The sequence below is a fragment of the Folsomia candida genome, unplaced genomic scaffold (assembly GCF_002217175.1).
Source record: "Folsomia candida strain VU population unplaced genomic scaffold, ASM221717v1 Fcan01_Sc008, whole genome shotgun sequence".
In the NCBI taxonomy this organism is placed as follows: Eukaryota; Metazoa; Arthropoda; class Collembola; order Entomobryomorpha; family Isotomidae; genus Folsomia; species Folsomia candida.
In genome coordinates, this window is record NW_019091200.1 from 949,227 (window position 1) to 963,932 (window position 14,706).

General features: G+C 37.8%; 6 protein-coding genes across 8 annotated transcripts; 4 read left to right on the forward strand and 2 right to left on the reverse strand.

Moving 5' to 3' along the window:
- The first annotated feature begins 354 nt into the window (after positions 1-354).
- On the forward strand, positions 355-3,579 carry LOC110853140 (E3 ubiquitin-protein ligase Bre1). Its single transcript, XM_035854201.1, has 6 exons — positions 355-863; positions 936-1,187; positions 1,251-1,405; positions 2,017-2,434; positions 2,524-2,710; positions 3,021-3,579. The coding sequence occupies exons 1-6, from the start codon at positions 513-515 to the stop codon at positions 3,380-3,382; spliced, it is 1,725 nt and encodes a 574-aa protein (XP_035710094.1). The 5' UTR covers positions 355-512; the 3' UTR covers positions 3,383-3,579.
- Positions 3,580-3,742: 163 nt separating this feature from the next.
- On the forward strand, positions 3,743-6,232 carry LOC110853355 (hydroxysteroid dehydrogenase-like protein 2). The gene is made up of 11 exons (XM_022101620.2): positions 3,743-3,964; positions 4,053-4,096; positions 4,171-4,290; positions 4,370-4,480; positions 4,554-4,656; positions 4,741-4,940; positions 5,027-5,233; positions 5,310-5,579; positions 5,648-5,707; positions 5,778-5,868; positions 5,945-6,232. The coding sequence occupies exons 1-11, from the start codon at positions 3,942-3,944 to the stop codon at positions 6,033-6,035; spliced, it is 1,320 nt and encodes a 439-aa protein (XP_021957312.1). The 5' UTR covers positions 3,743-3,941; the 3' UTR covers positions 6,036-6,232.
- Positions 6,119-7,910, reverse strand: LOC110853356. Of its 2 annotated transcripts, XR_002548195.2 has the most exons (3): positions 7,649-7,910; positions 6,517-6,911; positions 6,119-6,440 (listed from the first exon to the last, which is right to left on the reverse strand). XR_002548195.2 is itself a non-coding variant. In XM_035854203.1 (2 exons), the coding sequence occupies exons 1-2, from the start codon at positions 6,982-6,984 to the stop codon at positions 6,270-6,272; spliced, it is 639 nt and encodes a 212-aa protein (XP_035710096.1). In that variant the 5' UTR covers positions 6,985-7,584; the 3' UTR covers positions 6,119-6,269. The 2 variants fall into 2 exon arrangements, 1 of the variants encoding a protein (XP_035710096.1); XM_035854203.1 differs by lacking the exon at positions 7,649-7,910 and having other exon boundaries at positions 6,517-7,584.
- Positions 7,911-8,558: 648 nt separating this feature from the next.
- Positions 8,559-10,382, forward strand: LOC110852936 (collagen alpha-2(I) chain). Of its 2 annotated transcripts, XM_022101115.2 has the most exons (8): positions 8,562-9,067; positions 9,125-9,306; positions 9,382-9,435; positions 9,507-9,551; positions 9,640-9,684; positions 9,765-9,800; positions 9,869-10,142; positions 10,212-10,382. In XM_022101115.2, exons 1-8 carry the CDS (start codon positions 8,761-8,763, stop codon positions 10,274-10,276), a joined length of 1,008 nt encoding a protein of 335 aa, XP_021956807.1. In that variant the 5' UTR covers positions 8,562-8,760; the 3' UTR covers positions 10,277-10,382. The 2 variants fall into 2 exon arrangements, with proteins under 2 accessions (XP_035710095.1, XP_021956807.1); XM_035854202.1 differs by lacking the exons at positions 9,382-9,435; positions 9,507-9,551 and having other exon boundaries at positions 8,559-9,067.
- Positions 10,308-12,681, reverse strand: LOC110852934 (transmembrane protein 115). The gene is made up of 8 exons (XM_022101113.2): positions 12,371-12,681; positions 11,826-12,258; positions 11,717-11,756; positions 11,472-11,605; positions 11,313-11,388; positions 11,203-11,241; positions 10,810-11,124; positions 10,308-10,717 (listed from the first exon to the last, which is right to left on the reverse strand). The coding sequence occupies exons 2-8, from the start codon at positions 12,106-12,108 to the stop codon at positions 10,477-10,479; spliced, it is 1,128 nt and encodes a 375-aa protein (XP_021956805.1). The 5' UTR covers positions 12,109-12,258; positions 12,371-12,681; the 3' UTR covers positions 10,308-10,476.
- Positions 12,682-12,763: 82 nt separating this feature from the next.
- On the forward strand, positions 12,764-14,688 carry LOC110852935 (dnaJ homolog subfamily C member 9). Its single transcript, XM_022101114.2, has 6 exons — positions 12,764-12,966; positions 13,092-13,244; positions 13,324-13,419; positions 13,491-13,699; positions 13,779-13,941; positions 14,099-14,688. Exons 1-6 carry the CDS (start codon positions 12,879-12,881, stop codon positions 14,485-14,487), a joined length of 1,098 nt encoding a protein of 365 aa, XP_021956806.1. The 5' UTR covers positions 12,764-12,878; the 3' UTR covers positions 14,488-14,688.
- Positions 14,689-14,706: the final 18 nt, after the last annotated feature.

A 14,706-nucleotide genomic window follows, 5' to 3' on the forward strand; every position in this document is an offset into this window, starting at 1 on the left:
GTAATAATGCACCATGGTTTAGAACATTTCTTAATTTCTCCTAAAAAAACATGTTGAAACAAAAGTTGTTCTAAATTTCGTAGTATTATACATAGACCAACCAAAAGCTCAAAATTAATAGGAAATTGCATATGTGCATATGTGCATAAATATGCAAAAAGATTCGTCAATTAAAAATCTGTATCATTTTGCCCCATTTTCCAACGTTGGATGCTTTTGGACATTTTGGACGTCCAAAATTAGTATGGGCAGATATGGACGTCCAAAACGAAACACTGATTTTTACATAAAATATACAAAATCCAATCCGTAGTCAGCTCATGCATGAAAATATTTATATTTTTATACAGCATCGTTTAATAAGGGAAAACGCAGCAATTTCCAGTACTGCTGAAGATGCCGATAAATTACGTGACACCATTGAGCAGTTGGAATGGGACATTTACAAATTGCAACGTTACGACTACAAACTCGACACTCTAACCATAAATCTGCAAAAGAACCATCAAAGCATGTCTGTTGATGTGCAAAACCTGCAAACACTTGCCAAAACACCTATTGAAGAAGGAACAGTCGCAAAAAAAGTGGAACTGGACAAAGATGATCCTTTACTACGTGAACTTGAAGACCTCCAAACATCTGAAGAACAAGCATTCGCACACTTGCAGAAATTGCGACTAGAAGCGTGCAATATTCAGAGGGATGAGATCCTGACCTCATCGCAGTACCGAGAGTTAGAGAACAGCGTCACCGTCATGGAGGATTTTGTGTCCAAGCAGTTTCTAGAGTTGGAAATGCTCCTTTCGCAAAGCGGCACTGCACAGGGACACCTTTTAGGATTGGCCAACCTGTTTGAGAGAAAGGTGGTGAAAGTCGATCAATTATATTTTGTCTCTGCATATTTAGGCTTTAAAAATTTGCATATATTTATACAGGAGCTTGATAAGCAGTCTAAAGATCGTCACGATATTTTGCATAAAATTGACCAGATTTCCTTCACGAAACAATATTTGGCCGACTGGCGTCAAGACTTAAATCTGCGTCAGTTAGAAAAAGAGTATTTTGGACCTGTGCAAGAAGAAGAAGAAAATTTCGCCGAAATATTGCAAACGCAACACGAAGGTTTTCACATATATCTCGATTATACGGCAAGAAAGGAGGAACGATTGTTGGCTGAGCGTAACAAGGTACGCGGTGCGATATTCAAGAATTATTGATACTATCCATGATCGATTTTTAATTATTTTTAGCTGCTCACAGTCGACAAAGAAATGCAGCAACGAATCCGACATCTTACAGGTAATAAGGCTTGTTCGCCACCCAGACCTGGTGGAAGTGGGAAAGAAGTGGACACTGGCGGCTCACACCAACCGGAAGAGCTTGTCCGATTAAAACGGGAATTGGCGTAATAAAATAACCCAGATCGTCGGCCTAATTATAAATCCGGACGAATGATTATAGCTCCAGAGCACTCCAGACAAGTACATTTTAGGGCATTCTGACTCAGAATTTCTGAGTTTCTAGTTAGATTTAGAATAGAAAACATAGGTCAACGTCGCCTCGCCGGTAGCATTTTGTGCGATAATTCTCATTTCACAGTCCGTTAACCTTGGGACGCCGCGCAGCGTCAGCTACACCGCCGAAAAATTGGTAGGCGTTGATCTCTGGAAAAAAATTCGAATATTTTGCTGGTTTCCCCCAATTTTTATGCTGACTGTAGCTGTAGCTAATTTTTGACAACCAAGCTAAAAATTAGGTCGGCCAGAACAAAACGTTTTGTTAATTCACGTTTTTGGCTGTCTTGAAAATTTTTAGAAAATGCACTTGTCCTAATTACATAACTACTGAAGCTAATACACATAGAATCGTTATTCATGCTAATTACTAGAATAAGCATTACTAGAATAATTATGCTATGAAAATCACTTGTCGGGATTTATAATTAGGCCGACGATATGTATCAGTATTACTGCCATGAACTTACTATATTCAAGTCACTTTCATTATGCATTTCAGGAAAGCTCAATCTGAACGAGACAGCTTGAAGTTTCAACTCGATTTGTTCAAAAATAATGCTCTAAACCAGGATACTGGAAACACTTCCGTTCAAGATTCATTGAAAAAGACTCGGAACGAGATTGAAAATTTTTCAAAGTTAATCAGGAAGTTGAAGCATATTACAAATCTCAAAGGAACAGAATCATCACTAATGCGAGAAGCTAGTGACCGTGCTAAGGGTATGCAAACGTTAATAACATCTTTGGAAAAATGTGGCCACAATTTCGACGAATTAACCATGCAACGCAATAAACTGGCGGACATGATAAGTGAAGCTGACAACCGGAGATTGTTCCAATACTCGCAGAATATGATTCAGGATACGAAAACTGGTGACAAAGATGCCCATCTGGAAATTGACAAAAATTCTGATATGGTATTCATGGTTCAATTTCCAATTAATAATTGGCAATTATTATTACGTTATTAATTAATTATTATTTATATACATTCATGTATTTGTAGATATCCATCAACGAATTAAATAATTTGATCAATACTTTACCCGAACTTGACGAAAAAACAAGCTCCTTGGTTCAGAGGATTTCGAAATATCAAGAAAAATTGCAAAACCTTCACATTGTAGCAGCTCACGAAAATATTGAAAACATCCGGCTACTTCATACGACTGCCATACCAAATGTTCAAATAGGTAATAAATTTCGTTTTCAAGAAATATTCTTTATTTAGTAAATAAATAAAAATTGTAAACTTCCTCCATCGTTTGTGAAATTATATAAATTTTATCTAGTCTTAAAATTAATAGCTTAAATAGTTGTTGTTTGCACGCTAAATTTTTCAAACTAGTAACTTTTTAATATTTCAGAAATTAATTTTACTTTGTGCTCAATTAAAAATTTTACAACCTTTTTTACCCAATTTATACGCTATGGGCAGTTTTTTATTATTTCAAACTTCGAAAAATTGAGCAGTAAAATGGTAATTATTTTAATTGCTATTAGATTGCTACCAGAAAGCCCTGGATAAAATTAACGGCACGCTCAAGGAACGGACGAACGACATCGCTGCGGAAGAACGAAATCAATCCAATCTTCTCCAGCAGATTCGACACGCTCGGGAATCCATCGATCAAATCAGACGCCAAGGGCGACATCATCCACCCATCGATGAGGTCATACTGGAAGAAATCCGAACTTACAAGCAAGATCTAATGTGTCCTTCCTGCCAGAATAATTATAAAGATGCCATTATCCCAAATTGTGGTCATGTTTTCTGCCACCAGTGCTTAAAACAGGTCAGCGAGTGTCCCAAGTGCAAAACCTCAATTGAAGAGGGAGGCATTTGCAAATTATACTTGGTCTAACAGAAAAATGTATTTATTTTGAAATTTATGTAGCAGAATCTCAACTAAACTCAAATTATTTGTCATGTTTTTTTATATATTCTGACAAATTTACTAATTACTCGAACTTGTTATTTTTGCACTACTTTTGTTTTGACTTATCCAATTTTAGTCTTTCAATGACCAGCAGTTAATAAATGCAGTATACACAAAATAAATTGATAACTGGGCAAATAATTAATTATTAAATTGCATAGCTTTGATACCCTTTGTTCCATTTTCCATTGTTGTGGCTGGCATCTACGGTAAGTATTGCGTAACAGTCGCGTATTACACCACCGGCTTGGAACTTGGACTTTGGATCAGCTAGTACAAGTTGCACTGACATAATAAACAAACATCGGATCATCACATTAAACATCCAATATTGGTGGAGGGTTCAGTACAGTTTATGATTAAATTACCTAACTGTCCATTATTTAGTGTGGGGCAGTTCTATTTATCATCATCATTCTGCATTAGATTCCTGTCCTTACTTAATTTGTGCTTGGTCATCATCTTGTAGTGAAATTTTGTGAAAATGTCGCTTATTCAGAATACTGGGTAAGAGGTGTCAATCATTATTTTAAAAGTTCACGTTAAAATTTGTAATTTGTGATAACTAATTACTCCTCCTGTATGGCATATCTAGGAAACTTGCCGGTCGCACGGCTTATATTTCTGGAGCTAGCCGAGGTAAGTTAATTTTTGAGAAATTTTGATTTTCGATCGTATTGATTTTATAGTGTGTTCTGCATTTGATTTTTTAGGGATTGGTCGAGCAATTGCCCTAAAATTGGCAAAGGACAAGGTCAACATCGTTGTCGCTGCGAAGACTGGTGAACCTCATCCCAAACTTCCTGGAACGATTTATACCGTTGCGAAAGAAAGTATGAATGAAATTATAGATTAATTATTTCGAGCAATTCTCAATTTTAATGTTCTGTGCTAATTCTGATGTTTAAATAGTTGAAGAAGCTGGAGGACGAGCTCTCCCCTGTTTGGTGGATATTCGTGATGAAAAACAAGTGGCTGATTCCGTTCAAAAAGCAGTGGCAGAATTTGGAGGAATTGATATCGGTAAAGAGACGAATAAATTTAATAATTTTATTGTTCCTATTTTTTAATTTATATTCGTCTTAATTGCTTTCAGTCATTAATAATGCCAGCGCCATCAATTTGACAAAGACGTTGGACACGGATATGAAACGATACGACCTGATGCATCAAATTAACTCACGTGGAACATTCCTTGTGTATGTGGTTTAATATTATTATTAGGAATTAACGATACTATTACTTGGATAATAATAAATACCTAGTTAATTCTCGATCAACAGAACAAAGATGTGCCTTCCTTACTTGAAGAAGGGGAAGAATCCACACATTCTCAACCTTTCGCCCCCCTTGAGCTTGCAACCACGTTGGTTCCAAAACAACGTTGCCTACACCATCGCGAAATACAACATGAGTCTCTACGCTTTTGGATGGGCTGAAGAATTTAAACCCGAGGGTATCGCTGCCAATTGTCTTTGGCCAGGTAACATTTCTTTGCTCTAAATTGCAAGATAAGATATTGCATAATCCACAATTAATATTTACTCTTATGTATTTTGTTTTATGCAGCAACCGGAATATACACGGCCGCCATTGAAATGCTTCTGGGTGGAGCTGACGCTAAAAGGCAGTGTCGATCGCCCGACATTATTGCAGACGCTGCATATTCTATTCTGTGCCGAGACAGCAAGCAAGCCACCGGATATTTCTACATTGATGAACAAGTAATGAAGGAAGAAGGAATCACTGACTTGACACCGTACCAATATGACAAGGGTACTTGATAATTTCAGAGTTAACACACTTCTGGTGGCTGGCATTATCTATTATTATATTTTACTTATTATTGCAGATGCTGAACTTATGCCGGATTTCTTCCTGGAAAGCCTTGATACAGTTCACAGTAGCCAATACAAAATTCAGCTCACTGGAAAGGCAACCCCTGTAACGTCAGCCTCTTCGATGGGCAAATCTGCACCACCTCCAGCAGCTGCTGCTGCACCATCTGGAGGAGGTGGCGATGAAGGAGGCGAAATTGTCCAAATCTTTTCAAAAATTAAAGGACTCGTGGATCCCGATATGATCAAGAAAACCAACGCTGTTTTCCAGTTTGATGTGAAAGGTTTAAAAAGAAGACTTATCCGAATGAAACATAAAAACTGTTATTAATGTCTGAATAACATTTTATAGGTGACGACGGCGGCATGTATTTCCTGGACCTGAAGAATGGTGAAGGATCCACTGGAAAGGGTAGCGAAAGAATTAAAAAGGATATCGACATTGGGCGTGCTTGCTGATTCGTATATGCATTTTCCCACAGGTGAATCCCCAAACAAATCTGATGTGACCATTTCCGTTAGCCAAGCTGATTTTGTGAAGCTGTTTTCTGGAAAACTTAGCCCCACTTCTGCGTGAGTTTACTTTATCCGGTCTACTATAAAATATTAAGTACACGTTTACACGTTTACATAAATGTATGTTTTGCAGATACATGATGGGAAAACTTAAAGTTAAAGGCGACATCACCAAAGCCATGGTTCTAGACAAACTAATGGGCAAACTTAAATCCAAACTTTAAACCACATCAAATGATCTACTTTATGTTTGATATTCCGGATACGGTTTAAAGAAAAAAAGTATGAACAAAACAATCACCACAAATCAAAAAATCTTTTGAAATATATTTTCCTCAAGTTTATCACGTAGATTTTCAATGTTTTGGAAGTATAATAATTATAATGTTTCCCTAACGTAAATAAATCACATTTGACTCAATTCGCTCAAAAATTTTGGACCTCTAACTAAACGTTGTTTAACGTTGATTTTTACGAGATTCATGCGATGACCAGTATTCTTTCCATGGGTCTGTGTCCTTATCGTAGGCAAATTCGTCATCCTCCTCTCCAGGAGCAAAATGATAAATGGGGACAAGTTTGTGCCGAAGATCTTCCAATCTTTGTCGTCGTCGGACGCAGAGTAAAATCTAAAATCAAATCTCATTATTTTACATGTAAATATTTCAGTACGCGAGAAAATTTAAAGTATATCTATGTACATACCATTCCTACAACTGCCAGTACTATCATGAAAGGAACCACAAATGTGAGATCAGTGCCACTGATGGACAAACTCTTCGCATCGTTATTACTATCCTCCCGGAGCAAGTGGACCTTGTGAAGCCAAGTCGGGGTCGTGGTCGTGGTGGGCGTGGGTGCCATCGTAAATGGAAATACGGCAGGATTTGCTTCCTCAAATGACGCTCTCGTCGAGGCGAAGCCTTTTCGATGATCCGCAGTGGGCGTCGCTGGATGAATATAACTCCACGACTTTCTCCTTGTCGTGACCACTTTATGACTTCTTAAGCCACCGCCACTGTCCTCCACCTGCAACGCCTTCCACCTCGGCGTCGTCCCTTCCAAAAGATTTCGATAACTTATCGGAAAGTCTCCCACGGCTGTTAATGGAAGTTCAGAAATTGGTGAGAGCAACTTCATCAGAATTAAATTATCCGGGTATTTCTCCACCATGGGGATGCAGTTTTAATTTTTCAAAGGTAGAAATAGATAGATCATGTAACTGCCACGGTAAAAATTCAACTAAAAATGCATGCAGCCAACTATCCACGTACGTGACAAAATTTTTACCACGTACAATGATTTATTTTGGCCTTCCTCTTTTAATCTAATTTTGACATAAATTACTTATTTGAACACTTCTCCTCACCCACCGACAGACCGAATTAAACCCAACCATGCATTTAAGTGTATGTAGCTATGTGTAGGCGGTGGACTGAGATAGAACAAGATGAACGAGGTGACATTATTACTTTTAATTGGCAAAAAAGTCTATTCGTGCATCTTATAATGGTACGCACATGAAAAAGTAGATCGCATCGTCTCCTTTTTAAAGATCTATGGGGGCTGGGTCGTGGTGTCACAATTATTTACCGGTGTGTGAGGATGATACAAGAGCAGTGCAATAATAATGAAGAGAGACCATGCACGAAATGAGACTGTGCACTTTTTTTGCAAGATGCTTCAGAAATGTGTCCAATTGTTACTAACTAACTATTGTTATCTTTCTACTTCTGTGTACCGCATGCTTTTGACTCTTGGCTTCGTGCTTTCTTATGGGATTGTGTTGTGGGACTGACGGAAATCAGAAAAATGAGATCGAGAAATTAAGACTCACAATCAATTCCCGTTTGCAAACTACTGCTGACTTAAATTGTGTCCCATTCCTTTTGTTGGGCGTTGCGTTGTTGATTTCAAAATCGGCGTTTGCAAAATAAAGTACACTTGTAGCGCACGGGAGAATAGATCGGATGCACACAAACAGTGCATGCCAAATTAAATTACGGCAATCATTTTTGTTAATTTTCAAAGGATCTGGTACTGCTGCTGCTATACTGCTGCTGTCAACAAAAAGATGGTTTGCCATGCGTTACGATGTAAATAAATTTTAAAATAAAAAACAGACATCGAGCTGCGGTTGTTAAACAATTTGTTTACCACACGCACATGCATGCACACTCACACCAATATTGTCACCACAAAATGTATGAAAAAGACATATTTAATTCTACATAAGGATCAAATAAGTCTGGTCTGCATGCCCTGCAATTTTTGCACCGCTAAAAATTTTGTTGGTGGTCTCGGAAGCGTGGGGGACAGAGGAACAATGTCCCTACGGTTATTCATGTCGCCCATCATGGCTTCCGGGGCCACTGGCAGAATTAGTTGCATAATGAGAAACAATAAAGGTTGGAAAAGTCCAACGAATCATGTCATGATAAGTTGATGCATCTCTGAAAGTTATTGACTCATTTATATATGTATTTATGTATTTTATTATAGGAAATGTGGAATGGATTTTGTTTTTATTAATACTGTAGATGGATAACCCAACGTATTTTATTTACATAATAACTCCATTCATCGAATTCATAATTTTTACAAGTTTTCTCGTTCATAAACAAATATTGTCAACGTGTATGTATATATACCATGAATGACTCAAGAAGTTACATATTTATGCATATTGAGCAGTTGTGCTTGTTCGTTCGTTCATGACCTTTCTTCTTCCAGATCATGAGAGTCGACTCATCTATTTATTTATTATCAGCCTTGAGACAACATAAATGTATTTTGATATGGTGATATCCGTTATGTTGTCTGAGTCTGACCAATTTTATGCCTATTTAGTTTAACTTTACCACTCTTGGTGGTGGTTGGATTGGATGGCAAGTTTTCGTCAAAAAATTTTCTTCCGGAGTATTTTTTTTTAAAGAAAAATAAAGTAAAATGGTCACCGAGAAGTCGGAACTTGTCGAACACGGCGAAGACATAAAGAACAAAAGAGTGGCTCAGTATCTCAGCGTTTTGTGCGTTTATCTCGTGATCATTGTGTGCATTCAGATGGGAATAATTTTCAGCATGAATGGACGATTGCACAAAATTAGGGGAGATATTGAAATTGGTGCAAATTGTAATTTACTACGAGGAGGAGGAGAAGAAGAGCTTCATAAGATTGATAAGCGTGCATCATCTCGCTACGACGGGTGGCAATGGAATGGAGAGGGGTCTGGCGAAGGACAATATTGTCCTCAAGGTTTGTTTGTTTTCTTAAATACGTTTCTTACCATTTTTGAAATCCTGTAATTTTCAGGGTGCTTGAGACGTCGGAGGAGAAAGGGGCCTTCCGTGGAATTCACTTCCAACAGCGTCACTGAAAGGAATGTGTGGAGCTGGAATTATGATGGTGCACGTGGTTCTCCAGGACAAGCAGGGGCTCACGGTCAAGCGGGGGCTCAAGGCCAAGCAGGGAGTCAAGGTCAAGCAGGAAGTCCGGTGAGATTTCAATATAAAATTAACCAAAAGTTGATTAGTATGCATGATTAGTATGCAAATGTGTGACATGTTTAGGGAGCGAGGGGTCCTCCAGGACAAGCGGGACAAGCAGGATATCCAGGCAGTCCAGTGAGATTACGAGTTTAATAATAAGCATGACAAAGTTTTTACCATAACAGAAACAATAATGTGGAATTTAGGGAGAAAGAGGTTCCCCCGGGGAAGTTGGAGGTAGAGGAAGTCCGGTACGATTTATTTTTACGGATAATATTACGGATATTAATAAACTTTACCACAATTCAGAATAACTGTTTGACTTGAACTTATTTTTAGGGAGAGAGAGGTTCTCCAGGGGAAAGTGGAAATCGAGGAAGTCCGGTACGATTTTCATGCACATTTTCTAAATGAGATGAACCCAATAAACAACCAGAATTATTAATCTGTGTGCACCATTTTAGGGGGAAAGAGGGTCGCCTGGAGGAATTGGAGCTCGAGTATGCAAGCAATTTTAGTCACTATTGTGTACATTTACTTGGAGTTAATTGTAACGCGGTGTAATTAGGGATCTCAAGGTGTCCAAGGACCATCAGGCCAACGTGGAAGTCATGGTGCTGGATATCCCTACAATTACAATAGTCATAATCACTACGACCTCAGAAGTGGGTCGTCACGGGGAGATCAAATACCCAAAAGTCCCACTGAATACCTCCCAACAACTCCGCCACAAAATCAGACAGGGGTTAGCGAGTTGCTTCGTGAATTTCGACTGTATGCACATCCTCAGTGCAAAGACGACGTGAATCACAAAGCAATGATGGACACGCTGAAAGACACTGGTACGAGAATTTTATGCATAGTTTAATTTCATTTAAGAGATTTATGCATCATTATTATTGGTTTTACAGGCACAGTATCATTTATGATTATGGTAGATCTGCAAGATAACAAATACTGCATTGTACATGCGTAAAATAGATATGTAATTGACCAACAATTTGTAATTTTTTTGACTTAGTCGCATGTTAATTAATAACATATTTATTAGATAATAAAGTTGAGAATTTGATATACTGTGACAGACGTGTTTCTCTGACCTTTACATCCACGGGAGGGAGGGGGTTTATAATGTGGGATCTAGATTATTCTGTTGTGAAGGGTGTAATAAAAAAATCACAGTGCAGGTGATGATTCAATTCCAACAACGACACTCTCTCCTGCATTTCGCGAACTCGAAGCAACATTTGCATTCGACAAATTCGGCGAACTCGAACTCGCGGGAAGGGTGGATCGTGTAGAAGTACTTGCACCGTTGTTATCATCTTGACTGTCTTGTCGAAGAAGGGGACGTTTCGCTTCGTCTTTGCTTGCACCACTTGTCAATCGTTCGTTTAACAGTTTCAATGCTTTTTGCCTGGATAAATGAATATACAAAATAAATACACAGATCCAGTCTTTCTAGGTATCAACATACATATAATTGGTGATAATGCTATTCTGCCTTACCGTCTACGCTCAGCATCCGTCAATTCTCCAGCTATGCTAATTTGAATTGACGATGGGCCACTCGCATCCGTAAATCTTTTCACAGGTTTTCGACACAATCCAATTTTGACGAATACGCTAAATATCGAATTAGCAATGACGGAGATTGCGGGTTGAATTACGTTCGGGAAAAAACTAGCAAAGTTAAAATTCTCGGCGTGATCCCCCCTCGTGCCGTTGCTGTGTCTCTGGTAAAATCTGAGATAGATCCATGAGAATACGATTCCGCTTCCAAACATGGTGCAGTAGACGCCTTCCAAAAGTCCGATCGCCCATCTGTCAGTGACGATAGACAGTATAAGCTTAAACATTGGAAATATAGGCAAACAAGAGAGTTATCTTATAAATTCTTACGCGATTATTGAAGTTATCAAAACTGTCAATGGAACGTTCCTGCAAATAAGTATTTTATTTTTTAAAATACGAACTGACCGTGGGTTATATAGTACAAAAATAGTGATTACCTATTTGTCAATTTGCCAAGCGGTGTTTTGAAAATGACATTGTCAGGCATAATTTGTCTCACTGCAACGGTTACGGCTGTATAAAAACAAAACAAATAAACCTTCATTAAACCCATTAACGTTATCATATCCGTAAACTTAAGCGTCCAGATACTTTACCAGCAATATATCCAGCCAATCCGTGAATTTGTATGGAAAAGAGCGTATCTGGATCTGACGTGGCCGTGTACAAGAACAGATAATACATGACACTCAAGATAGTAACGCTTAGATTTGCAACGACAAAGAAGAAACTGCAATTTACAAAATACTTGGAACATATTATCATATTATCACATTACATCTTTAAACGTTTTCAATGCAAGTTATGTTTTGTTAATGATTTAGATAATTATAAAGCATACCTCATTTCCTTCGGGCCCCATAATGGCTCGATCAATTTCCCTATAAAAATGCCCACAATTTCACCAGATACCATACATTTATTAATGCACTAGCGCTAGTCTTACGTACCACACAATCCTACAGTTGCAATGTCCACAATGACCTCCCACAAGTGAATTTCCAAAAACGGACTCGTAAACAGGGTCCATATTCTGAACGAGGGGGGCAGCAGATGACCTGGCGTGACGCTAAATGCACTCACTACAGGCGACCAGTAGGACAGGAGATATGTACAGATGACGCAAATGCAAATAGATTTCACGGACAAGCTTAAATTCCCAAGTAATGCATTCATCTCGTTTTGAAAGTATGGGACGTTGCGTCTAACTGAACGGAATGTGGTGGCCGACATCTTTTCAACTCAAATTGCTTGATTACTATTCTAAATTAGAATTTCTAATCAGTAGCTTATGTGTTTAGAGCCTTGTTCATATTCTGTATTTGCATATCAAAGCTCCTCATCCTTTCCGTTTGATCATTCTTGTGACTGACTTCTTTAAAGCTAAAAAATAAACGTAAAAATTTAATAGTTAAATTAATAATTTTTTACATCAATTAAAATTATATATTTTAATCAAAATTTTGCACTGTGCAAAGTAAAAAGTGAGTCTTACCTCTAACAAGACAGAAGTTATCTAATTTACCACGTCCAACCCGACTTATTTAATTGATATTTTTTACCTATCCAATTAATTATAATTATGCACTCGCGATGATTAATTTATTAGTCACCCTCTCAAACAACCAACGCACAAATTATTTCACAGCTCGCGCAGTAATAATGTTCTTTTCACCGTCATATATAAACTTGCCAAATTAATAAGTAAAATATGAAAAATTCGTACGAGTTTTATAGTAAATTGTCCAACTTTCCACTTTACCTTATCGTAAGAAATTGAAATTCCAAGTCAGCAGCAATATTTTTTGCAATGTGTACATTTTGAACTTTTTGACTAAATGATTTTGCCTCTCTGCGACAAAGTTGCCCCGATTTTGTTGGTGGGATTTGAAGTTGACTAACCCGGCATCTCTTTGTTCGCTCCCTCACTCTCACTCTGCAAAATACGAAATAAATTAAAATTTTCATTTTTTTCAACTTTTTCTCTAAAAAATAATTTTTAAATGGATCTCGTCGAAAAATTATTTGCTACCACCGACCTCTACAAAATCTTGAACATCTCTGCGGACAAGGCTGGAGATGAGAAAGCTCGTAAGAAAAAAATCTCTTTTACCTTATTCTTGATTCGTGTCTTTTTAGTCAAAATTGTGAATATCAACATCAATTACAGAATTATGTTGCATAATTGAAAATTAATGAGAATTCTAATTTTATAGTGAAATCTGGTTATCTTCGTGCCGCTTTGAAGTACCATCCGGACAAAGCATCAGAGGATGAACGAGAAACGAAAACTCAACAATTTCAAGTCATCACTCGGATTTATGAATTGCTGAAAGATTCAGATTTAAGAAAGTCATATGATGAAACAGGTTGATAATTAGTGACGAATTTTCACAGATATTCAGCATTTGTAATCAACATGTAACGAATGCACTCTGTAATTCGCAGGAGAATGGCCAGACAAAGAAGATTTTGTCATGGATTACAGCAGCTTCCGCACACTCGATGAACAAACTATTCTCGATTTCAAAAAGGGATATTTGGGTATATATTTATATTGGTTTAAATCTGTATTTTGTTTAAATGGCCTATTGTAATCGTTCTTGCCTATTCAGGTTCTGACGAGGAGAAGGATGATGTTAAACGCCTCTATAAAGAAGGAAAAGGCGACATTTTCCACGTCATAGAAAATCTCTTCTTTGCCAATATTCTTGATGATGAGGAACGCGTGCAAAATATAATTGATGGCTTGATTGAGGACGGAGAGATGGACAAGTTGGGAAAAGGAGTTGATAAGAAGGTTCGAGATAAGAAAATAAAGAAGGTATGGTGGTAAATTATTTTGTTTAAATACTACAATCTGTAATTCAAAAATGAAATAAGGAATAATTATTGCTGCGTAGGCCAAGAAAGAAGCCGCAGAGGCGGAAGAGCTCAGAAAAGAGATGAAACTTGATAATGGTCTTGAAGGTCTCAAAAATGCCATAGCAAGAAATGCTACCGGCAGGAATACTTTCCTCGACGACTTGGAAAAAAAGTATGCCGGTGCTGAGAAGAATGGAAAAGGTAGAGTTTCGCACTTTTAACCTAATTAACTATGCATTTTTGATTGATAAAAATCATTTTCTATTTGTTAGCCGATGTATGTAAAAAAAATATGTGAATACTGACAATAAATAATTATCCCAATGGTCAAATAATTGAATTTTGAACATTTTGTTAGCTACTGCTTCTGCTAGCAATGGTCGCGGGCGCCCACGCAAAACTCCTGTTGTTGTTGAAGAGAATGATGACAACGATGATACAGATGAGGCAGATGACGTCGAGGAGGATGAAGTCCCAAAGTCCAAAAAGCGAAAGTCACAACCCGTCAAGAAACCCAGTAGCAGCCGAGGAAGGGGAAGACCTAAGAAAGCAGCCCCTGTTGAAGTCGATGATGAAGTTGAGGATCTAGAGGACGATGATGAAGACATCGAGGAAGATGTCAGCGAAGATGAAGCCCCAAAGTCAAAGAAGAAGAAAGTTGAAGCACCTAAAGTTACCGCTTCCAAGAAGAAACCGGCCGGAAGTACTGGACGAGGGCGTGGACGTCCTCCAAAGACCAAAAAGTAATTAAAACATGTAAAGGCTGATCGCTTCGTTCACTTTAAATCTCCGCTTTTCTATGCGATCCAATAATTCCTACTTCTAATTTACCTTTGCATTCGATGCGTAATTAATTTAACGCTGTGAAATATAATAACCCCAAATTTATGTGTGAAGAATGGTCCCTTTTTGTAATAAATCCAATGATGACATATGAGTTACTGTAAACTTGTGTATTTAACGTAT